Below are 25,061 nucleotides of genomic sequence, written 5' to 3' on the forward strand. Positions count from 1 at the left end.
TTTCTGCAAAAAAAGTGCTTTTATTTTTATGCCATACACGTCATGTTTCGGGCCCCTTTCGTGCCCTTTATCAAGTGTTTACACAAAGCGAAATGCCTTAAGGCAATAATAGTAATGTTGTCTGTGTTTATTATGGAGTGTGGGCTGCACCTTGTTGTGTATATATATATATATTCCATTGCTGTCAGCTGCAAGTAGGCATTTTACTGCTATATGCAGGTGAAATGTACATGGATCTCAAGTGGTTTTTGGCCCCTGGTACTTGCCTAGCTTGTGCTTGTGTTTAAATGAGGCACAAAATAGGGGGTTTTCTGTAGGACACGTACAGGTCTCCCCAATGACTGCCCATGCCCCTCCCACCTACTCCCACCTCTATATGCAATACTGATAAATACCAGCAGTTCTGCATACAGAATGGGGTCCAAACGTTATCACGTCTTTCCTAATGAATGTCACTCAATATAATTCTGAAATGTAAAATATGGATAGAGAATAAAGGAGAAGAGACTCTCATTGTCAGTATTTACCCTTCTCAACATTAGTTAGACTTGTGCTAAACATACTTTGTGCCTACTGTCTTAATTTGGAAAAAAAAGTAAGTAAGTAAGAGAAAGTAAGAAAGTAAGAGAAAGAGAAAAGTCCCATTCTACTTCTGGCCCACTGAGAAGCTGATCCTTATATGAAACACTATAGCTGGGGTAAGGGAGGGGTCTGTTTATACAGAGGACTTCTCAGTGGACTTCTGATTTGTTAAATCATACAATTCATAAAGCAGAATATACTTTCAGTTTAAGACTTTGCCCTAGTTAGTGCAAGAAATTGCAAAAAAAAAAAGTATATTTTTAATGAAACCAATAGACAAAAGCATGTTCAGCACATTCATTGAACTCACATTTTTAAATGGAAATATACTGCCTGTTTAAGCATTTCCCCATGTGGAAAAAAAATGATTTCAGGCCTCAGTCTACAAATGTAACATATGTGGGAATGCAATAAAAACTATTAGCACAATATCAGTTCACAGAATTAAGAAACGAAAAGTGCATTTCACAAGGTTGAATTGTTCGTTAGACAATTATTACTTGTGTTGCTAATGGTTAACTGTTTGCAAACTGAGTTCAGTCGTTCCAATTTGGATTTCCATTTCGTTTTTTTGGTTCAGTGTTTCTGTTTGTTTTATTATTGCAGATGCACAAGAAATGGCAACAACAAGTCCATCTACGACTCTGAGTAAGCAAAATTCTATTTTTTTTAAATTTTTCTAATACAGGTATGGGATCCCTTATCCAGAAACCCATAATCCAGAAAGTTCTGAATTACGGAAAGGCCATTTCCCATAGACTCCATTATAAGCAAATAATTCTAATTTTTAAAAATAATTTCCCTTTTCTGTGTAATAATAAAACAGTACCTGTACTTGATCCCAACTAAGATATAATTACCCCTTATTGGGGCAGAACAGCCCTATTGGGTTTATTTCATGGTTAAATGATTCCATTTTCTCTGTAATAATAAAACAGTATCTGTACTTGATCCCAACTAAGATATAATTACCCCTTATTGGGGGCAGAACAGCCCTATTGGGTTTATTTAATGGTTAAATGATTCCCTTTTCTCTGTAATAATAAAACAGTACCTGTACTTGATCCCAACTAAGATATAATTAATCCTTATTGGGGGCAGAACAGCCCTATTGGGTTTATTTAATGGTTAAATGATTCCCTTTTCTCTGGAATAATAAAACAGTACCTGTACTTGATCCCAACTAAGATATAATTCCCCTTATTGGGGGCAGAACAGTCCTATTGGGTTTATTTAATGGTTAAATGATTCCCTTTTCTCTGTAATAATAAAACAGTACCTGTACTTGATCCCAAATAAGATATAATTAATCCTTATTGGATGTAAAACAAGCCTATTGGGTTTATTCAATATTTAATTGATTTTTTGCAGACTTAAGTTATGGAGATACAAATTACGGAAAGACCCCCAGGTCCCGAGTATTCTGGATAACAGGTCCCATACCTGTATCTTCTATTCAAAACAATGTGACAGCATTTGAAAATATGTATATACAGTATATAGTAAATATTCTCCTTCCCTTCAGCATGTCCCTCTGGTACTGTATGTTGCTTGCATTACAGCCATGCAGAGGATGATATTAGTGCTGTAACAATGCATTGCTGTTATGTACAGGCTCCCTATGAGCAGTGCTCTGACAAGCCAGATGTATTGTTATCTATGCCCTTCTGTGCTTCTCTTCTGTTAGTGTTCTGTGCCTCCCATAGGCATTACACAGGGGAGAAGAACACATCAAACCTCTTTCCAGGGCTGTAGAATACAAATGAGGGAAAACTAAAGCAGGTCCGTTTTCATGGGGTATTTGAAAATGTTGTACAGGTATGGGACACATTATCCAGAATGCTTGGGATCTGGGGTTTTCTGGATAAGGGGGCTTTCCATAATTCAGATCTCTTACCTTAAGTCTACAAAACAAGTATTTAAAGAGTAATTAAACCCAAAAGGTTTGTTTTGCCTCCAATAAGGATTAATTGTATATTTGTTGGTTTCAAGTACAGGTATGGGACCTGTTATCCAGAATGCTCAGGGTTTTCCGGATAAGGGATCTTTCCGTAATTTGGATCTCCATAACTTAAGTCTGCTAAAAATCATTTAAATATTGAATAAACCCAATAGGCTTGTTCTGCCCCCAATAAGGGGTAATTATATCTTAGTTGGGATCAAGTACAGGTACTGTTTTATTATTACAGAGAAAAGGGAATCATTTAACCATTAAATAAACCCAATAGGGCTGTTCTGCCCCCAATAAGGGGTAATTATATCTTAGTTGGGATCAAGTACAGGTACTGTTTTATTATTACAGAGAAAAGGGAATCATTTAACCATTAAATAAACCCAATAGGGCTGTTCTGCCCCCAATAAGGGGTAATTATATCTTAGTTGGGATCAAGTACAGGTACTGTTTTATTATTACAGAGAAAAAGGAAATCATTTTTAAAAATTAGAATTATTTGCTTATAATGGAGTCTATGGGAGATGGCCTTCCCTTAATTCGGAACTTTCTTGATAACGGGTTTCCAGATAAGGGATCCCATACCTGTACAAGGTTCTGTTTTATTATTACCGAGAAAAAGGAAACCATTTTTAAAAATGTGAATTATTTGATTAAAATGGAGTCTATAGGAAATGGCTGTTCCGTAATTCTGAATAATGACCTGTATCTGTAAAATAGAGTTTTCTCTATTTAAATATAAATAGATCTCTTTAATAGAGTTTTTTGGTACTTGTCTAATGCAAAACAGATGTAGAATATACAATCTCAGGACTATCTCTTGTTACTGCAAGGAATATTCTTGACCTGAAGATGCATAGCATAGTATATATATATATATATAAGCATAGTAACCTTAACAGTGAGCACAGCAGTTAAAATGGACCTCAGTCTCACATTATAATCCTGTAATAATACAACTGGGGGAGGTGGGGGCCTAGCAGCCCCTGCTTGGACTAATACGATTAATAATGTGGACAGGGTTAAAAAGAGCATTCTTAGATAATGTCTTCTGGCATGTCCCATGGGGAGCCATGGCCTAAGGGTCAAATCCAACCAATTTATCAATATACAGTAGAAATTTCCAGATTACACCCCCATCCCCCTAACAAGCAAAAATTAGAGCCTTCTAAGGAGAATATTGCAGATATTGTGAAAGAATGATGACATCATGTTTTATTGTTGCCCCTGTTAATTGAATTTTTTAAATTCTCTTTAGAAATAAACATGTATAAATAATCATATGAAATGATATTGTAAAACCAATAACTGGTATATTCTATTTGCAATGCATGATAATATATATTATTCTTGGTTTATTATTGCAGATGGGGCTACAACAACAAAGCAAAATACAACTTTAGGTAAGAAATGTTATTACACCTTTCAAATTGTTTAACCGCTACAGATTAATAGAAAATCCTTCCTTGTGCTTTTCCCCCAGCCCCTTGGTATTGCTGTTATCCATACATTTACATGCAGTGTGCAACATATAATAGAGATAAGGCATAGTGGCTATAGTTTGTTTTTAGATTAAGGGCTGTATATACCTCCTTAAAGGGGTTGTTCACCAACTCACTGAGTTGAACTTTTAGTATGATGTTGAGGGTGCTATTCTGTGGAAATTTGCAATTGGTCATTATTGATTGTTTGTAGTTTTTAATTATTTCAATTTTTTTTTCAGCAGCTCTCCAGCAACCAGGGAGTGGTTTGAATGAGAGACTGGTATAAGAATAGGAAAAAAATATATAAATAGCAAAATTAGTTTAAATAAGTAACAATAACAATTAAACTGTCGCGTCACAGAGCAATAGATTTTGGCTGCTGGGGTCAGTGACCCCCATTTGCAAGCCTCAAAGAGTTAGAAGAACAAGACATATCAATCAAAGACGATAATAAATAAATAAATAATGAAAACCAACTGAAAAATTGTTTACTATCGGCCATTCTATAACATATTAAAAGTTAACTTAAGGTGAACCACCCCTTTAATATAAGTCCATGACTAGGGCTTGTGCTGAACATATTTTTTTGCCCGCTGTTTTAATCAGAAAAACATATCTATGGTTTGTTGTCATTTCTTGAGCTAAACAGGGCAAATGGAAACTGAAGCTATTCCATGTTTGGTCCTTAAGAGTTAGATAATTACTTAGTTAGTCTGGGTTAATAAAAGGCAGAAGTCCATCAAGCTCAACCCTCTCCAAATAAACATACATATAAACATACATATAAACATACATATAGAGACCTATCTGTCTATCTCACTAATATAAGCTATATATATATATATATGTGCCATTATCTATACAGACTAAGGGGCACATTTACTTACCCACGAACGGGCCGAATGCGTCCGATTACGTTTTTTTTCGTAATGATCGGTATTTGGCGATTTTTCGGAAAATTATCGCGACTTTTTCGTTGCCATTCCGAATGTTGCGCAAAATCTGGCGATTTTTTCGTAGCGTTAAAACTTGCGCGAAAAGTCGCGCCTTTTTCGTAGCCATTCCGAAAGTTGCGCAAAATGTTGCGATTTTTTCGTAGCGTTCGGATTCATTCAAGCTTCAGTATGGTGACTTTTCTTGGGCCAGGTTGGAGCTGCAGAGTGCCATTGAGCCCTATGGGAGACTTTCCTTGGGCCGGGTTGGAGCTGCAGAGTGCCATTGAGCCCTATGGGAGACTTTCCTTGGGCCAGGTTGGAGCTGCAGAGTGCCATTGAGCCCTATGGGAGGCTTTCCTTGGGCCAGGTTGGAGCTGCAGAGTGCCATTGAGCCCTATGGGAGACTTTCCTTGGGCCGGGTTGGAGCTGCAGAGTGCCATTGAGCCCTATGGGAGGCTTTCCTTGGGCCGGGTTGGAGCTGCAGAGTGCCATTGAGCCCTATGGGAGACTTTCCTTGGGCCAGGTTGGAGCTGCAGAGTGCCATTGAGCCCTATGGGAGACTTTCCTTGGGCCGGGTTGGAGCTGCAGAGTGCCATTGAGCCCTATGGGAGACTTTCCTTGGGTCGGGTTGGAGCTGCAGAGTGCCATTGAGCTCTATGGGAGACTTTCCTTGGGCCAGGTTGGAGCTGCAGAGTGCCATTGAGCCCTATGGGAGACTTTCCTTGGGCCGGGTTGGAGCTGCAGAGTGCCATTGAGCCCTATGGGAGACTTTCCTTGGGCCAGGTTGGAGCTGCAGAGTGCCATTGAGCCCTATGGGAGACTTTCCTTGGGCCGGGTTGGAGCTACAGAGTGCCATTGAGCCCTATGGGAGACTTTCCTTGGGTCGGGTTGGAGCTGCAGAGTGCCATTGAGCTCTATGGGAGACTTTCCTTGGGCCAGGTTGGAGCTGCAGAGTGCCATTGAGCCCTATGGGAGGCTTTCCTTGGGCCGGGTTGGAGCTGCAGAGTGCCATTGAGCCCTATGGGAGGCTTTCCTTGGGCCAGGTTGGAGCTGCAGAGTGCCATTGAGCCCTATGGGAGACTTTCCTTGGGCCGGGTTGGAGCTGCAGAGTGCCATTGAGCCCTATGGGAGGCTTTCCTTGGGCTGGGTTGGAGCTGCAGAGTGCCATTGAGCCCTATGGGAGACTTTCCTTGGGCCAGGTTGGAGCTGCAGAGTGCCATTGAGCCCTATGGGAGACTTTCCTTGGGCCAGGTTGGAGGTGCAGAGTACCATTGAGCCCTATGGGAGACTTTCCTTGGGCCAGGTTGGAGCTGCAGAGTGCCATTGAGTCCTATGGGAGACTTTCCTTGGGCCGAGTTGGAGCTGCAGGGTGCCATTGAGTCCTATGGGAGGCTTCCAAAATCATGCTAAGTCTGAAAGTTTTGCCCGCCGCTTACGAGCGCTCAATACGAAAAAGTCGCGACAAGATACGAATGGCTACGAAAAACTTGCGTTTTTTCGCGCAAATCGTATTGGTAACGAAAAAGTCGCGACAATTTCCGAAAAGTCGTAAAGGCGCCGAAAAAAAACGCAAAAAATACGAAAAAGTCGCAAAATCTTCGTTTTCCAATCGGAATTTTTCCAATTCGGTTCGGATTCGTAGGTTAGTAAATGTGCCCCTAACTGTAGATCTTAAGATCACAATAGTCTTGGCTATTATTCATGTACTCATTATGCATGTAGTGATGGTTTATATACTTTTCTCTACATACTATACTCTATTCTTCCATCCATCGAGCTTCCTTGTTCCCATACAGAAATAGGGTATGACCAAAAAAATAGGCTAAATAGATAGAAGCAGGAGGGCCCACTGACACCTGGGCGCACTAGGAGTTTTCCTGGTATCCTGCGCGGGCAGTCCGACACTGGTGATGAGTCCCCTTTTGCTTTGCTAAAAAATTTGCGAAACTGTTGGAAAATTTGCGAAACGCGACTACACCTATTTTGACACAACCGCACCTTTTTTTTGACGCACATGAAAAATTTTTGCAGCAAAATTTTGTGGAAGTTTTCCAAAAAAATTCGCTTTATTGCCCAATTTTGATTGCTCAATCAAAAATTACTTGCCTCTGGGGTCTGGCTGGTATCTGCACCTTGCTGCCCTGCAGGGGCAGGCCAAGTCGATTGAGCGCCCTAGGCAGCCCGGCCAGCCACTTTGCCGCCACCCCTAGGCATGCATGAAGAAGCGCGGATGAGCAGTGACCTAATGGGGTGGGGGAGATGCCGCTCAAAGACAAGGGGTGGGGGAATGGGAGAGCGGGCATGGAATAGGCAGGAGAGGTACCTACCTGGTGCCCCCCCAGCGTTGAGGCAGGTACCACTTCTGCCCCTAGTTCCGGCCCTGCTGTCTTGAGCAGCACTGGTGGGTGCAAAGCAACCTACTCCTGTCCACCTACCATAGATAAGCACCTTGCTTGCACTTGATAAATGACCCCTAGTTCCTACCCCCAGAAGTCTATGGATACCATTGTGCAGGCTTTATGCGAGGATGTGTATTCTTATTTGACAGTTCCAAGCTCTGAAGAAAACATCAATAAATAATTACTCTAAAACAGAGCCACAGAGTATCTGCTTTTCAAGACAAACATATTACTATCCATAATAATCTAGTTCAGCCAGCATTGCTCCAGAATATATTCTTCTGTCATGTGAAAACCCATCTGATATAGCGGCGCCCTGGGACTTTATAAAGCCATTTCCAACTCAGTTTCCCGTTCCTTGTTTATATGATGATGCCTCTGAAATATATCACTGAGTTCTTGGAGGTTTTTATTGTTTACACATCAGATTATTAGAGCGTTTCATTGAATACACAGCGCACTCTGTGTCAATATTGTACCTGTAGTAACCTTTTAAAGAGGAAAATATGTGAACTAAATCTGCCGCATTCAATACCCTCTACATTTTACATTTCCTATTATTAAATCTGTGCAGTAATATTTTTAGATATTCTATGTTATTGCAGGTTCCCCTCTGTTTCCTCCAATGTATTTAGCCTAAACTTGAACTGAGCACAGATTTATTCCTGCAGGTATAGATCATGGGTTTTTATTGGCAGAAAACTGTATCCAAAATGGCATCAATTCTTCGTAAATCTGCAGAACTGAATACATTTGTAAATATATATATATATATATATATATATATATATATATATATATATATATATATATATATGTCATCTGGAATCCTATTATCCAGAACATTCCGAGTTACAGGAAGCCCATCTCCCATAGACTCCATTATATAAGCAAATAATTCAAATTTTTTAAAATAATTTCCTTTTTCTCTGTAATAATAATAATAAAACAGTACCACTTGATCCCAACTAAGATATAATTACCCCTTATTGGGGTTTATTTAATGGTTAAATGATTCCCTTTTCTCTGTAATAATAAAACAGTACCTGTACTTGATCCCAACTAAGATATAATTACCCCTTATTGGGGGCAGAACAGCCCTATTGGGTTTATTTAATGGTTAAATGATTCCCTTTTCTCTGTAATAATAAAACAGTACCTGTACTTGATCCCAACTAAGATATAATTACCCCTTATTGGTGGCAAAACAATCCTATTGGGTTTATCCAATATGGAAATGATTTTTAGCAGACTTAAGGTATGGAGATCCAAATTACAGAAAGATCCCTTATCCGGAAAACCCCAGGTCCTGAGCATTCTGGATAACTGGTCCCATACCTGTACTTTATTCCATAAAGCCCAGAAAGAGCAGTGTTGTACCTAGACTAATGTCATGGAGCCCTGGGTGCCAATGACTCAAAGACTGACACTGATAATCACACAATATTAGCCTATATATCAACCAAATTACAATTTGTTGTTCATCCCAGGCACGTGCAGGTACCCCTATAAAATACAATAACCATTTCCAAGTTTTGTCTGTGTTAAACCAATTAACGTTCCATTGTCGTCCCAAAATGACACTATAATAGCATTATTCGTATGGTCAACTCGTGTAGCATTCATTGAAGTGTTCAACTCTTCCTGCCATCTGTTACTTTTATTTTAAGCCATTATGGGTAGGTCTTAAAAGTCTAAGAACTTCACTTAATTTGTGGTCTGGCCGAATACCAATAGTAGCCTATAATTTTTTTTTGTTTCTTCCATATCGATTGTTAGAAACAGTGACAGGTTAATACAGTCTTTTCTCAGGTACTTTTCTCTATTAAAGCACAACCTGCTACAACAGACTGGCGTTTATTACACCTTTTAGATCACACACTGTGTGATTAAGTGATTTTAGGGGATCCATTTGACTTACAAATATTCTGTGAAATCACTCACAATAAGTTCCAAGTATTCTTGGGTCATTTAGAAATTACCCACTTCAGCTTTTGTTCCCTGGTGTTAATCAGGTTAATCCAACAAATATCTCAGTGGCTGGAGATGATTTTGTTTTAATACAGGTATGGGACCTGTTATCCAGAATGCTCTGGACCTGGGGTTTTCCAGATAATGGTTCTTACCATAATTTGGATCTCCATACCTTAAGTCTACTAAAAAATAATTTAAAAATTAATATATCCAATAGGATTGTTTTTCCTCCAATAAGGATTAATTATATCTTAGTTGGGATCAAGTACAGGTACTGTTTTATTATTACAGAGAAAAGGGAATCATTTAACCATTAAATAAACCCAATAGGGCTGTTCTGCCCCCAATAAGGGGTAATTATATCTTAGTTGGGATCAAGTACAGGTACTGTTTTATTATTACAGAGAAAAGGGAATCATTTAACTATTAAATAAACCCAATAGGGCTGTTCTGCCCCCAATAAGGGGTAATTATATCTTAGTTGGGATCAAGTACAGGTACTGTTTTATTATTACAGAGAAAAGGGAATCATTTAACCATTAAATAAACCCAATAGGACTGTTCTGCCCCCAATAAGGGGTAATTATATCTTAGTTGGGATCAAGTACAGGTACTGTTTTATTATTACAGAGAAAAGGGAATCATTTAACCATTAAATAAACCCAATAGGGCTGTTCTGCCCCCAATAAGGGGTAATTACATCTTAGTTGGGATCAAGTACAGGTACTGTTTTATTATTACAGAGAAAAGGGAATCATTTAACCATTAAATAAACCCAATAGGATTGTTCTGCCCCCAATAAGGGGTAATTATATCTTAGTTGGGATCAAGTACAGGTACTGTTTTATTATTACAGAGAAAAGGGAATCATTTAACCATTAAATAAACCCAATAGGGCTGTTCTGCCCCCAATAAGGGGTAATTATATCTTAGTTGGGATCAAGTACAGGTACTGTTTTATTATTACAGAGAAAAAGTAACTTTTTTTAAAAAATGTGAATAATTTGCTTATAATGGAGTCTATGGGAGATGGCCTTCCCATAATTTGGAGCATTCTGGATATGAGGTTTCCGGATAATGGGTCCCATACCCGTAATAGATTTTAATTATTCACCAAACAGAAAACAGCAAGAGTATAAGAATGAACCTGATTTATAATGCAAATCAGCAGAGAATTAAAAAAAAAACAACAAGCAAATAAGAATTCAGTAATACCATCAAGTATTCATCGTTAATCACCATATTATGCGATTGTTGCTACATAAATTACAATATATTCCCACGTTTTTTGTTTTTATAAATGGTGTGATGTATACGACATAGGATGGTAATACGAACATTAATTCTGCACAAAAAGAAAAAAAATACCTGTGAACATGTTCTGAATTCCATTCTGAAATGTAAATGTGAAGTGGAATTATTGTCTATGATTGCTCTATAAATAACTTGCCTTAGCCAATTCTAAATACGGATCCGATACCAGCAACCTAATCATGTAACGCAACTCATATAGAAGTCAGACCTTCAGCAGAAGGCGGCAGTTAGTCAGATGAACCCCCTCTAATTGGAGAGGAAGGAGAAGTGCAGGGCACTGCCTGTAATGAGCATGTCAGCCACACACACACCAATGCATCGTTTTTGTCATGTATGATATGTGTACAACATTTTAGATACGTATGTAATATTTTTTATTTTAGTTTTCTAAACAGTTGAACATATTTTTTCTTTAAATAGGACAGTGCCCACCTGATGAAAGAATTTGTGCTGATTCGTCATTTTGCATACAAGAAACTCGGTTTTGTGATGGACTTTCTGACTGTCCAGATGGATCAGATGAACATGAAAAGTTTTGCAGTAAGTTCTGATTTATTAATGCTAATTCATTGATTTATTGTACATTGCTTGTATGTCCCTATGCTTATTCTAGGTTTGTATTCACTGGAAGGTTAATTGGTTCATGATAACCACGGAGCGAGTTAGTCACCCCATGAAATACTGTATCTCTGATATCACAGGCGACTAACGACTCTGAAAAGACTTTCCACCAGCAATAATAGGAGTCGCCGGTGGAAAGCCCTTTGCATCGTTTCTTTTTCCAAAGTTGACTGCAGGAGGAAACTTTGCACAACTTTGGATTACTGAAGCAATGCGAAGAGCATTCCACTGGTGACTTCTATTGTTGCTGGTGGAAAGCCTTTTCGGAGCCATTAGTCGCCCATCATAGCAGAGGTTTTTTCGCGGGTAACTAACTCGCTCCGTGGGTTCTTACTCTAAGGCAGCACAGTGGGGAAGTATAATTGCCTTCTAACTTGAAGTTGCAATCTTGCCTATCAATAGAGGTGGCCTCATCAGGAATCATGGGTGGTTGCCAGCTTTGCAGAGAGATAGCATGGAAAATGTTGATTTGAAAAGCTAGTCTGCACTGGGCATCAGTGGGCATCAGCTATTTTATTTTCATTAGCTAAGAAAATGATAAGGAAAGAGAATCTTATTTTCACCAGCAACCTCGCCCTTCTTACCATTCTTCCTCTTTATGTGGAAGTTATGTGTTTTAGTGAACGGTCAGTGATCAACTGGCCTTTTTATGATGTTTACCATTCACTGATTCGGGATTGTTGGCCATTCACTGATTAGGGGTTGTTTGCTTTTACTAATGACACAGTAATACCTATAAGACTTGCTGGCATCTTGAATTCCATCAGAGCAAGCATATAATCTTTGGCATTTTCTAGTTTCTGGTTGATAAGTGTGGTAGGGAAGTTGTGTGGACGTTGGATCAAATGTGTAACTATTGTTCATATGATAAGGCATGGCGCTTTAGTTAGCCTTGTCTGTGTTGTTGGTAGGAGTGTTTCTGTACCTTCCAGACCAGTGTTAGGACCCTGGGACTGCCCAATCCCTTTTGAGTCTCTTCTATTGAAGGACAAGAAATATTATACAAATTATGTTACTCGGAGCAACCCTCTGTAGCTGTGATCTAGTTTATCAGAGCATTGTTGCTGCCCTATAAGTGTGTGCCAGATGTGTTTCCTGATGGAGGTGTATCACCAACCTCAGATTGTCACCTTGTCCGCTGAGGCCTTGTGTAAACCTCCTGGAGGAGACGTGCATGGTCTGGTACCAAGCTCAGTTGTTGCCCAGATGAGATCAAATAAATGATGTTCTGCTGTTTAGTTGCTGATCAATGTTATTGCACAGAGCTTTTGGGAAACAAACTAACAAATAAAACATCAAAAAGGTACTGTATAAAAAAATATCCAAGCCACTGAATGTTGCCCACAAGAGGGCACTGTCTTGGTTCATCTTGATAGCTTGCTACCTATTTTTTCACTTATTCATCTTCTTCTGATCTTTATTTAATTCATAGATGCTTATTGCTTCCAAGAATCACCCAAGAGCCATTTATATATTGGGTTCTTAATTGAAATTGTACAGGTAGATAGTGAGTTTAGCGCTTATAAAGGGGTTGTTCACCTTTGAATTAACTTTTAGTATGACAGTCATAGACATTGATATTCTGAGATGATTTGAAACTATTTTTCATTTTTTATTTTTTGTGGTATTTCAGTTATTTAGCTTATTGTTCCTCAGCTCTTCAGATTGAAATTTCATCAGCTATTTGGTTGCTAGGGCCTTGCTTTCTTTAGCAACGAGGCAATGGTTTGAATGAGAGACTGCATTATAAATAGGCAATGAGCTGAATAGAAAGATAAGGAATAAATAAAATAAAGTAACAATAATATTAAAATTGTAATCTCAGAGAGCATTAGTTGTTTTGCTGCTGGGGTCACTGATCCCCATTTAAAGCTGGAAAGATGTAGAAGATAAAGGCAAATAACTAAAAACTGTAAAAAAATACATAGTGAAGACCAAGTGAAAAGGTGATAGGGATAGGACATTCTTTAACACACTGAAAGTTAAGTTGAAGGTGTACCTCCCCTTTAATATATAAATCCCAAGGTTTATACCTATGAGATTTTAAGAAACGTATTTATCAATTAGTAAACTCACCCATTGATAAATACGCTTCTTAAAATCCCATAGGAATTAATAGACATCGGGGATCATTTATCAACACTGGGCAAATTTGCCCATGGGCAGTAACCCATGGCAACCAAAATGTTGCATCCATTATTCTACCTGCAGCTGGCTGAAAAAAAAACAATCACTGGTTGCTATGGGTTACTGCCCACGGGCAAATTTGCCCAGTGTTGATAAATGAGCCCCAGTGGATGAGTTTTATGTATTAAGCTCTAAACTCACATCTTGATAAATCTGCCCCATAGTGTCAATAAATAGACTTCATACAACTGTGTGCATAAAGTAGGATAAAGGTTGTGCAGTCGGGGGTAGGGCTGCAGGGTCCCACCAATAAAATCTTTGCCCTTGATCAACACGTACAGGGGAGCTACAAGGGAAAATTGTTGACCTAAATAACTATAGATAATTTACTAAAGGCCTCTTGGACTTCTTTTAGATCAAATGAGTGGACTACATCAGGGATTTCACCTGTAGACACCAATTACACCATCATGTCATGTTATTTTAGTTTTTATTATTATTATTATTATTATTATTATTATTATTAACATTTATTTATAAAGCACCAACATATTCCACAGCGCTGTACAATTAGTGGGTTACATACATTGGACATACAGAGTAACATATAAAGCAATCAGTTACCGATACAAGAGGTGAAGAGGGCCCTGCCCAAAAGAGCTTACACTCTACAAGGATGATGTACAGTTTTAATATCTAGTTATTATTTATAACAGAATGAGAGGTTAATCCTGCTGCAGAAAGCCAATTGAGGGGGTTTTATGTAAGGAAGAGAGCCAATCCGGATGTAGGTAGCTAATGGGAGGGGGGTATAAAAGGGATCACCTTGCTGTGAGAAGAAGGCTTTGTATCCCAGTGCCATTTTCATCAATACACAATGTACTTATTAATGTCCACATGGCTTTAGACCAGGCGACATCCAGTTCTATTTTGCCAACACAGATAACAAAAAATCTGACATTTATTGTTATTAAATCAAGAAAGGAAGAAAAAACGGTGCCCATTTTCTGGCACAATGAATTCCATCCATCACGTTTAAGGCTAGACATTCTATGTATCGGCAGCGGCAGAGATTGTCCGCAAGAGAACGGATGATAATCATCCAAGTGATATTCTAAAAAGGTACAACTTAAAACCTTGCATTTACTTTGCTTCTATCATATTTGTTTAAGAAGATTGAGAAGGATCTTTATTAACCTATTCCAGAAATCCTATATTTTTTTTTTCTTTTGTTGAATTTTTCTTCCAAGTCCGATTGAAATGAATAAAGTCATGAAAGCAATTTGAGCAAGTTGGGCTTTCAGAAATCAGCTGCAAACTCTACATAAATATTCACTGTATATTTATTCCTACTCATTCCCATTGGTTTATTCAGCTATAAATGTTATGGACCATTAGTGAGGTGGCTGTTAATGGCTCTGATTATATGTTAACATAAGGCAAAGAAATGTATTGAGTCGAACTGTACAAATGGGCCCTTCTCTCCCTAGAGTTTCACAATCACCAATTAGCTTTGGACGCACAGGGATACATGCAAACTAAAGTAACTTGTATATGGCCACCCTTTAATAATAATATGGGACAGATTTGCCTTTTAACACCTACTTGCTAAGTAAGCGATGTAATGCAGTAAAAGCTATAGAATTTTTATGTGTATTCGGCCCACTAAAAGCTTTTCTTAACACCCCATGCCGCTATAGTATGGATTCATTAACTATCGTTTAACAAGTCTATTGCCTGCGCTTTGGAACTTGCATTTTGAATCAAAAATACATTTTTAATGCATTCCAAAGTGACTTCCAATAAAGTTTGGGGCAGGCGGATTTTAAAGCATTGACATTTCTATTAAACAGGTTACATGTGTGAGTTGGTCATGATGTGCTCAACTACAGCGAAAACTGCTCTACCCTATGCGATGCTATTGCTCAGCAGCCACATTGGCCTTTGAACCATTTATCCCAGAAACAAACTGCAAGAGGGTAGTAAGGATTTCAACTATTTTGTGTTACATGTTAGTATTATTGTATATTATTAATCATAAAAATACATTTTTTATATAATACTTGTAGGGCTGAAAACTTATATGCACATTCCTCAGGCAGTTTCCCCTTTAGTTTAGACACCTAAGTGTGAGCCTAATGTGTAAAACTACTTCCTTATCCAGGGTAAAATAGTTTTCTTGTAGTTCCACTGTGATTGTGAAAGGTAGAGCTTCCATGTACTCAGGGCTTTTTCCTAGATGTCACCTGGTGGGGCGGTGGGTACAGGGCAGTTATTTCATAGTCACTCAATATAACGGTACTTACCCATGGTGATCTAGTGGGATGCTGGGGATGCCCACCGTCTTCCCAGCAGGGACACTTGCCGTCTTATCAGGGGCACGTCTGATGCGCGTGCCCCTTTAAGGTTGAGGCGCTCAAAAATTCAAATATTTAAAGGGCGCTTGTGCATGTTTCCCTTGCCCAACATAGGTTCTGTTGCACTAACGTTCCTGGGTGTGTTTTCTATCTGAATTCTCCGTGTTTGACCTTGCCTGATCCTGTTTTTGATGATTGCTGCCTGTCCTGACCCCTTTGCCTGATTTTGACCATGCTTTTGGATTCCGAATTGGTACCTCGCTGCCAGTACGGTTTTGACCATTTGCCTGTTTCTGACTTCGCCTCCTCCCTCTGATTTTGTATGCTTAGGTTCCCTAGTCTGCCCAGAACATTTGCCTTGGTTCTCTCACATTAAGTCCTGGCGGCTCCCGAGTAGCGGAGGGCTCCTCCCGAAGCGAAAGGTGTCTGTTATAGGCGGAAGAGTGAGCTCAGACCAGGGACCTTGGCTTTTGTTCTGGGTTTACCGTGCGTCACACTCGAGGAGTGAAAAGCAAGTTAGGAGAAGGTACCTGAGCAGCTAAAGGTTCCAACAAGAAGGATAGTATAGTGTGGTAATTTAGCAGCCAGTGTAGGGACATGAGTTGGTGAGCTCAGGGGCAGGAGATTTGTTATCGCCAGAAGATGTATGCCTGGGATAAATAAAGCAGTTTGAAGAAAGTGCTGTTACTGAAGCTGGTGGCTGGCAGACCCTCCAGGTGATAGTGCTTCCCCACTGGTCCAGCAGGTGCCATTTTGAGTGAAAAGTACCAAAGGTACCATATCATTGGTGGTAGTTGCCCTTCAGTTCTATAGTTCTAGAGTACTGCATGCAGCTCACACACACTGTCACTTCTACTAAAGCCAAAACCTCAGGGTGCGCTACAAAGTGTCAGCATCACAGTTGCATATTATTGTCTTATAAGCTATTTAGACAAATTTAAATTGGTTTGTGACCAAGCTTTCCATGAGTAATAATATTGTTGGATATATGAAGAATAAGCTATTCATGTGCTGTCCTAAAAAATGTAAAGGGTCAGTATACCCCATTGTTCAGCATGAGTTTAATAAATAGCTGAACATACGTTTTACTTTTTGTTTTAGTTTAGTTAGAAGATAAAACAAATATGGCACAGGTATGGGACCTGTTATCCAGAATGCTTGGGCCCTGGGGTATTCTGAAAAAGGTGTCTTTCCGGAATTGAGATCTCCATACCTTCCATACCTACTAAAAAAACAAAGTAAACCCAATAGGATTGTTTTGCCTCCAATAGTAATTATATCTAAATTAGGATCAAGTACAAAGTACTGCAGTATTATTAGAGAAAAAAGGGAAATAATTTGTAAAAATGTTAGTTATTTAATTAAAATGGCGTCTTTGAGAGATGGCTTTTCTGTAATTCGGAGCTTTCTGTATAATGGGTTTCTGGCTATTGGTTAATGATCCCCTACCTGTATTATAAATATACTATAAAAAAAAAGTCAGGCATTTATATTATATTGCACTTTATTTTTTTAAAGAATAACATTTTTAATGGTGCAAAGTATGTAGTTGGTTTATGAATTGAGCATGTCACTTACCAATAAAGACCATGATAAATCGACAGAAGTAAAACATAATTGATCAAGATATTTTTGGCTGTGGAGCTAATAAGTCAACAATAATGATTATATGATTAAATATGTGTACTTTTAAAAAGATCATTATCCGGCAAATGATAAATACCAGTGTCGGCTTGTACACTCCCTTGGCCAACCTCTGCAGTTACACAAAGCAGATAATGCGATATGATGTAATTTATATGTATCTCCGGCGAGTTAATGAATGATGCATACCTTCTCAAGCACATCCGAGCAACATTCACACATCACCTTAATAAATGGACCCATAACCCAGTGGTTTTTTTTATCCTGACAGATGTTTGCAATGGTATTGGAACGATTTGCATTCCCTTATCCTTCACACCATTAGCTTGTACTTCTGTTAGCCTGTCCTTTACTGGAGAGAAATGCTCATGTATATTTATGGGTCCTGTATCTTTTTCCGGTTCTTTTTTTTACTTGTTTTAGAAAGAGATAAGCCCTACTTAGAGAATCAGTAATACGTCATTTTTAGCCTCGACAGTTTTTCAGATGCTTTCAAAGCTCCACAAGCAAGGGCTATAAATGATCTAAAGTGCTGTGCCTGGGTTCCTGTGAGATACCAGCCATAGGCATATAATTATGCCGCGCTCCATGCAATATCTATACATATCACTGTAACGCAAACACCTTCCCAGTTTTACTTTCTTCATGCCTTTGTTAGTGCTTGACTTCAGCATTTGTCTCCATTAGTACAGGGCCATTATTGTACAACTAACTGCTCATCTTGGCTACAATGATTTAGAAGTCCCAACTGTTAAGCTATGGGATCAACGATTTTTGTTTGTGATTTATATTGTAGACAATACAAAGGATTTGAATGTTCTACACTTAAAAAAGGGGTGCAGATGACTATACATTAGGTATTATATCTTTACTTAAACATATAGGCGCAATAATATTTCATTTCTATTGTGCAAAGTAATAATATTTATAAGCAGCACGGGTCTGCATACTCTTTTGGTAGTTCCACAGCTGGGTTCCCCGAGTTTGCACATTGTTGACTTATATGAACACCATTTGAAAATAAATTTAAATCTTAAATATTCTGACATTAGAGATAATCGTTCTACATCAGGGATCCCCAACCTTTTTTTACTTGTGAGCCACATTCAAATGTAAAAAAGAGTTGGGGAGCAACAAAGAATAAAAAATTTCCTGGGGTGCAAACTAAGGACTGTGATTGGTTATTTGATAGCCCCTATATGGGCTGGGAGCCTACAGGAGGAAACGTTTGGCAGTATACATGGCTTAAATGCCTCCAAAACTTGCCTCCAAGTCAGAAATGGGAAAAAAGGGGCACCTGCTTTGAGGCCACTGGGAGCAACATCCAATGGGTTGGTGAGCAACATGTTGGTTGGAGGTCACTGCTCTAGATAGTGCATATGTGTTACTGGCAGCTAGTGCTATACAACATTCAAAATACAACTGGTAGTGCATTAATTTTCTGAGTTTACTGCAGATGTCAATAAGAGCATCATGGAAGACTTGCTTCCCCTGCTTGCCTCCAACAACAAAGAAGAGCATTGATATAGCTAGGTCCTATTCAGAGCAACTCTACTGGTTGTGTTGTCTAGGCTACAGTGGCCATTTTCTTAGCTTTTTACCACTTCTCTCCTTCTATCCTGTGCATAAACCCTTAAATCGGTTTCTTATACATCAAAGTATATATTAGTTATAGGTACGCTTATATGTAGGGACGAGTCATTTTTTGCGCCTGATACAGATTTTTTTTTCTGCCAGGATTACATTTTTGCATTGAAGAAAAGTCCATTGACTGCCATGCATTTGGCACTAAAAAAATGCCTATTTAGTATAAGAAAAAATGTGGGGCAAAAAACTCCCGTTTACTGCATTTGGTGCAAGAATAACACTAGGAAATGCCTATTTACCCCAATGCATTTGGTGCCAGAAAAAACACCAACTAACTTCAATGTATTTGAAGCAAAAAAAGAAGCACCCAGTGGACTTTTTTTTCTGCATTTTTTCTCCCGCCTAATGCATTGGAGCCCATGGGAATATTTTCATGTCTAATACAAATTTTTAAGAGGTTTCACTATTTTTTGCTGAAACAAAATGGGGCAGTTTTGCTCATCCCCAATGACATGGAGAAGTCAAGCAGGGAGATATCACCAGCAAATGTCACTATATTTAACACAAAAAGCACAACGGCTCTGATTCTTCTTTGGGGATTATAAAATAGCATTTTCCACTGGCATTCATTTAACCACTTCTGTCCTGTAAGTCATGGCATATACATCACATAAAATGTAATAAGCATTTCCCTTTGCAACCAATAAGCTGGCTTGTACATGTTACCTGCTGTCTGGTTGCTATGGGTTACTAGACCAGACTAGACCGTTGCACATTATACTATGGGATGCAGAAAGTAAAGAACTAGCCACCGATAGTGATAATCGAATCTGTCCCGTTTCGCTTCGCCATCAAATTTGCGAAACGACAAGACAATTCACGAAACGCCGAAAAGTTTGTGAAATGCATTTGTTGCGCGATTATTTTGTCGCCCGCGTCTTTTTTGTCCCCCGCGTCTTTTTTTGGTCGCCCGCTTCTTTTTTTTTGTCACCCTCGGTTTTTTTACACGCCCGCGTCCTTTTTTGACGCAACAATGCCCAATTTGACTCAACCATTTTGTCGTGCGACTAAATGTTTTTACACGCTGTGAATTTTCACAGAAGCTTCGTGAAACAATTCGCCAATGGCGAAATGGCGAGATTCGCTGCCAATGCATGCCTGCCAAAAAAATTCGCTCATCACTGACAATTTTACACCATTACAAGATTTATTTTAAAGCTATTGCCCAAAATTACATATATCTTTAAGCAAGACTGGTGATCCAACTTGTCAATTAAATTTCAGTAAAGCTAGTGTCAAGAGCAATTAGAGCAAGGCAAATAAAAGCGGGATATTGAATGACATTTTGCGCATTAAGATGGCTTAAGGGACAATTATTGTTATTAGAAATACATTTTATTATCTCAGTTCTCAAGATGATGAATAAATATCTTATTTACTTCCTCTCTAACATTACTAATGTATAATAATGAGATTAGAAGTAAAATGGGATGCAGGCACACAACATATTAACTGATTCAAGAACAGAAATCTTCATTAAAACACCCAGAAATAATCAGACATTAACATGCGCTGTGCGTTATTAGGCAGATAGCACACACATATATCAGGAATCACACACAGATCATTTTTAAAGGGATAGTGAATGATAATTCTTCATGGAAGCACAAAATAACAAACTGACTCATCTATTAAGCTAAAGCATTAAACAAAAAGAACTGTTTATTATCAGCAGTCATAGTGCGACAAACCTCCCACATTGGGACAGCCTTCTGCTGTTCATTTTTACAGCATTTTAACGAGCTATTAATCACATAAATAAACCATTATCATTTAACATAAACGTCTACTGACACTTGAAACATTATGTAAACGTTACTTTTTAAAAATAAATAATTTGAGTTAATGTATCTTAATGATTTTATGTTTTATTTATTAAATAAATGATCAATTCCCCTTTAAATTTGTAGGCTTTTTTTATATGGACCTATTTTTAGAATTGAAAATGGTCTAGGCTTCAAGTTTTTTTCTAATGTTATTTTTTTACTGTTTTTTCATCTATTCTTGTAAATCATATTTTAGTATTTCATATTCCAAACCTCAAAATGCAGAACACAACCTCTCTTTATATATACAGGTATGGGATCCCTTATCCGGAAACCCATTATCCAGAAAGCTCCGAATTATGGAAAGCCCGTCTTCCCTAGACTCTATTTTAATCAAATAATACAGAATTTCAAAACCAATCTCCTTTTCTTCTGTAATAATAAAACAGTACCTGTACTTGATCCCAACTAAGATATAATTACCCCTTATTGGGGGCAAAACAGCCCTATTGGGTTTATTTAATGGTTAAATGATTCCCTTTTCTCTGTAATAATAAAACAGTACCTGTACTTGATCCCAACTGAGATATAATTAATCCTTATTGGGGCCAAAACAATTCTAGTGGGTCCTAGCAAACTAGGAGATCCGAATTACAGAATGACCCCTTATCCAGAAAACCCCAGGTCCCAAACATTCTGAACAACGGGTCCCATACCTGTACTTGTAACACAGGCTCCCAAAAGAAAGTAGTAAAGTTAAAGATTATAGTGTAAATTCATATTTCCTTCTTTTATAACTTTATAAAATAGTTTTCCTTTATATGATGGCTGCCATGTTTAAATCCAACCAAACTCCTGCTATTTTGCTTTGAAAGTTCCAGTTGATCAAAACAAAGACAAATTCATAAATGTATTTCCAGCGATACAAACACACAGCGTGTTGCTGCCTTTTGCCATGTTTGTCCGGCACAATTACATTGCGTTTTGTTTGTTTCTGAATTTACTCTGCTAATTTGTTTCCCGCTAGTTATCCACACTGTTAGATTTATAAATATACATTTTTATAGATTAGTTGTTCAGGGAAAGTGTAGCGGCCTTGCTCCCAGTTCTAATTAAAGCTTAATGGGCTTCTTTCTTAAGCACCGCAGTAGCAAAAAGCTGTGCTGGACAAATGCTTGTTTCAAGCTGAAGATATTCCGGCAGTTTGTAATTCAGCGAATCTCATTTCTCGTTGTACAGTATGTTCTTCCATTTGTTTTTTCCTTTCCCCTAGGCTTTGCACCAAAATAACTGTGTGTGCCAACTGTACAGCTGACCCGGTGTGTCATTTGCTTTCATCTTTGTCCCTACTGTTTTTCATTCCTCCGTCTGTTCTGTGCGCTGGTTCGGTCTTTTCTAACTTGTGAGTGAATGTGTGTGAGGAAGAAGGCCATTCTGCTGTTATCTCTGGCTCTTCCTTACACATTCTCCCTGGCAACATAAACTGCCATTAAAAAAAGATGTGATATTTGTTATGCTTTGTTTAGAGCCGACTTTAGGATGTGTGAGTGGAATTTAGTAATAGGCACAAACTCAAGGTCTAGTTGTTTAACCTGTGGATGCTTCACGCTGATTGGTTTCTATTGGTTTTTAGAACTGCAATGTCTGCTTTAGAGTAACCTTTTCTTGTATATTTAAGAGATAATTGATATAATTGATGCCCAAGGCTATATTTTTCATATGTTCTTATCATAATTGCTTATGGTGCATGACAACTGGCATGTTATTTTACCTTTAGCCAGGGATCCCCAACCTTGTATACCTGTGAGCCACATTCAAATGGAAAAAGGCTTGGGGGGGGGGGGCGACACAAGCATGGGAAATGTTCCTGGGGGTGCTAAATAAGAGCTATGATTGGCCACTTACCGTATATACTCGAGTATAAGCCGATTTTTTCAGCATCCAAAATGTGCTGAAAAATTAACCCTCGGCTTTTACTCAAGTTCCTCCAACTAACAACTTACCTGATTCCCTGTGTGCTCTTATATGCTCCGCTCCTTCCTGGTTCCTTGCCCCCCCCCCCCCCCCCCCCCGGCGTGATGTCCCTGCTTCAGCTCCTGTGTCTGTGTCTAATGGGGAGGGGGGAGGGAGAGCCTTTACAAGCAGGCAGGAATGCGCCTGAAAGCTCAAACAGGCAGGCAACGGAACATCATGCTATTGAGGTGAGGAGGGAGGGAGGGAGGGAGGGAGAGGGAGGGAGCTCCTTGAAGTAAACTTCAAGCTGAATTCTCTCAGTTTATGATGTGCTCCTTTTGATAGACAGGTGGAGGAGCAAGGCATTAATGGGTGATTACTTCTGGCCTGGCATCTCACATACTCATTTCCTGCACGTATTTGTTCAGTAAGATTGATAAATCCTAATTTTATTGGAATTTATTTTGATTATTGAAACTTAGAAGCTGCTGCATTTCCAATCCTAGGCTTATACTCGAGTCAATAGGTTTTTCCAGGTTTTTTAGGTAAAATTAGGTACCTCGGCTTATATTCGGATCGGCTTATACTCGAGTATATACGGTAATAGCCCTTATGTGGACTGACAGCCAACAGAAGGCTCTGTCTACTTGGTTTTATTCAACCAAAACTTGCCCCCATGTCAGGAATTCAAAAATAACTGCCTGTGACAGGAAGTAGTGTGGGAGTAAAAGGCAGAACTCTGCCCATTCATTGGCTGATGGGGCCTAACATGTATGTGTGCCTTGGCTTGTTTGTGTGCACTGTGAATCCTATGACCCCGGGGTATGCAATATATTTTTATAGAGACCTACATTGTTCTGGGTATAGTTTTCTATGAGGGTTGGGGTGCATCCCTGTCACTTTCAGGCAGAGGTGGGCTAAGCCAGCTGGCTCCCTAGGCTAATGAGGGCGCACATGTGCAGTGACATTTTGGGGGGCAAAATAGCCTGAACTAGGGGTAGGATGAAGTACCTGCCTAGTGCCCCCCTAGTATCTGCCTACCCTTAGTTTTGGCACTGCTTCTAGTACTGCAATTTACCCTCTCATTTAAGTTCAGATCTTTTATTGTCATCTCAGCTGCATAAGATACTTAACAAGTTTCAGGCCCCAAATAAAAAAAGACAGTACACAACATATATTTTAACAAAAGGTGAGTGATAATGCAGAGCGGCTGTTGTGAGTTCATGTCTAAGGAGTTGTAGAGAAAGCTGGGCGCACCTAGGCAATTTACATATAAACCAGTGTAGTTAGTAAATTCATGGGCAGGGATACATCTTTTTACACATAAGTCTACTGTATTCACATTTTGCCTATTGCTTTAATTAGATACCGTACTTTTTGCCGTATAAGACGCACTTTTTCTTCCCCAAAACTGGGGGGGAAAAGTTGGTGCGTCTTATACGGCGAACTGTCTTCCTCTCTGTGCCGGCGGCTCTCTGCCGCATCCTCGCTTTTATAAGGTTGCGCCTGTGCGTACTGACGTCACACACACAGGGCGCAACCTTATAAAAGCACAGAAGCTGCTGGGAGCCGCGGCACAGAGACGAAGACATCACGGGAGCCGGAGGCCGCTGGGGGTAGGTTAGGGGGGAAATGGAAGGTGCTTGGGGGCCCTGGGGGAAGCTGAAGAATGCTGGGGGTGCTGTGGGGGAGCTGGAGGATGCTTGGAGGCCCTGGGGGATGCTGAAGGATACTTGGGGAGGGCCCTGGGGGAAGCTGAAAGATACTTGGGGGGGCCCTGGGGGAAGCTGAAGGATACTTGGGGGGGGCCTGGGGGAAGCTGAAAGATACTTGGGGGGGCCCTGGAGGGAAGCTGAAGGATACTTGGGGGGGGCCTGGGGGAAGCTGAAGGATACTTGGGGGGGGGCCTGGGGGAAGCTGAAGGATACTTGGGGGGGGGGCCTGGGGGAAGCTGAAAGATACTTGGGGGGGCCCTGGAGGGAAGCTGAAGGATACTTGGGGGGGGCCTGGGGGAAGCTGAAGGATACTTGGGGGGGGGCCTGGGGGAAGCTGAAGGATACTTGGGGGGGCCCTGGGGGAAGCTGAAGGATGCTTGGGGGGGGGCCCTGGGGGAAGCCTCATTATGTGCGAGCCCAGAGACAATTAACTTTATACAGTTGATATAAAATATTTTACTACAGTATTTGGTTCAGAATCTTTTTTTTCTAGATTTTTCTCCTTTAAAATTGGGTGCGTCTTATATTCTGGAGAATCTTATAGGGCGAAAAATATGGTAATATGTAAGTTTTTCAAATATATTTAGCACTT

At 39.4% G+C, this 25,061-nt stretch overlaps 1 protein-coding gene across 1 annotated transcript in view; it reads left to right on the forward strand.

Moving 5' to 3' along the window:
* The window catches only part of tmprss15 (transmembrane serine protease 15), a 195,244-nt gene that overhangs the window by 16,304 nt on the left and 153,879 nt on the right, over positions 1-25,061 (forward strand). The window contains exons 4-5 of the mRNA XM_031896188.1: positions 1,189-1,230; positions 11,060-11,179. Coding sequence (XP_031752048.1) covers positions 1,189-1,230; positions 11,060-11,179 — 162 coding nt within the window. The remainder of the gene's footprint in view (positions 1-1,188; positions 1,231-11,059; positions 11,180-25,061) is intronic.

Source organism: Xenopus tropicalis, chromosome 2 (genome assembly GCF_000004195.4).
Source record: "Xenopus tropicalis strain Nigerian chromosome 2, UCB_Xtro_10.0, whole genome shotgun sequence".
Taxonomy (NCBI): Eukaryota; Metazoa; Chordata; class Amphibia; order Anura; family Pipidae; genus Xenopus; species Xenopus tropicalis.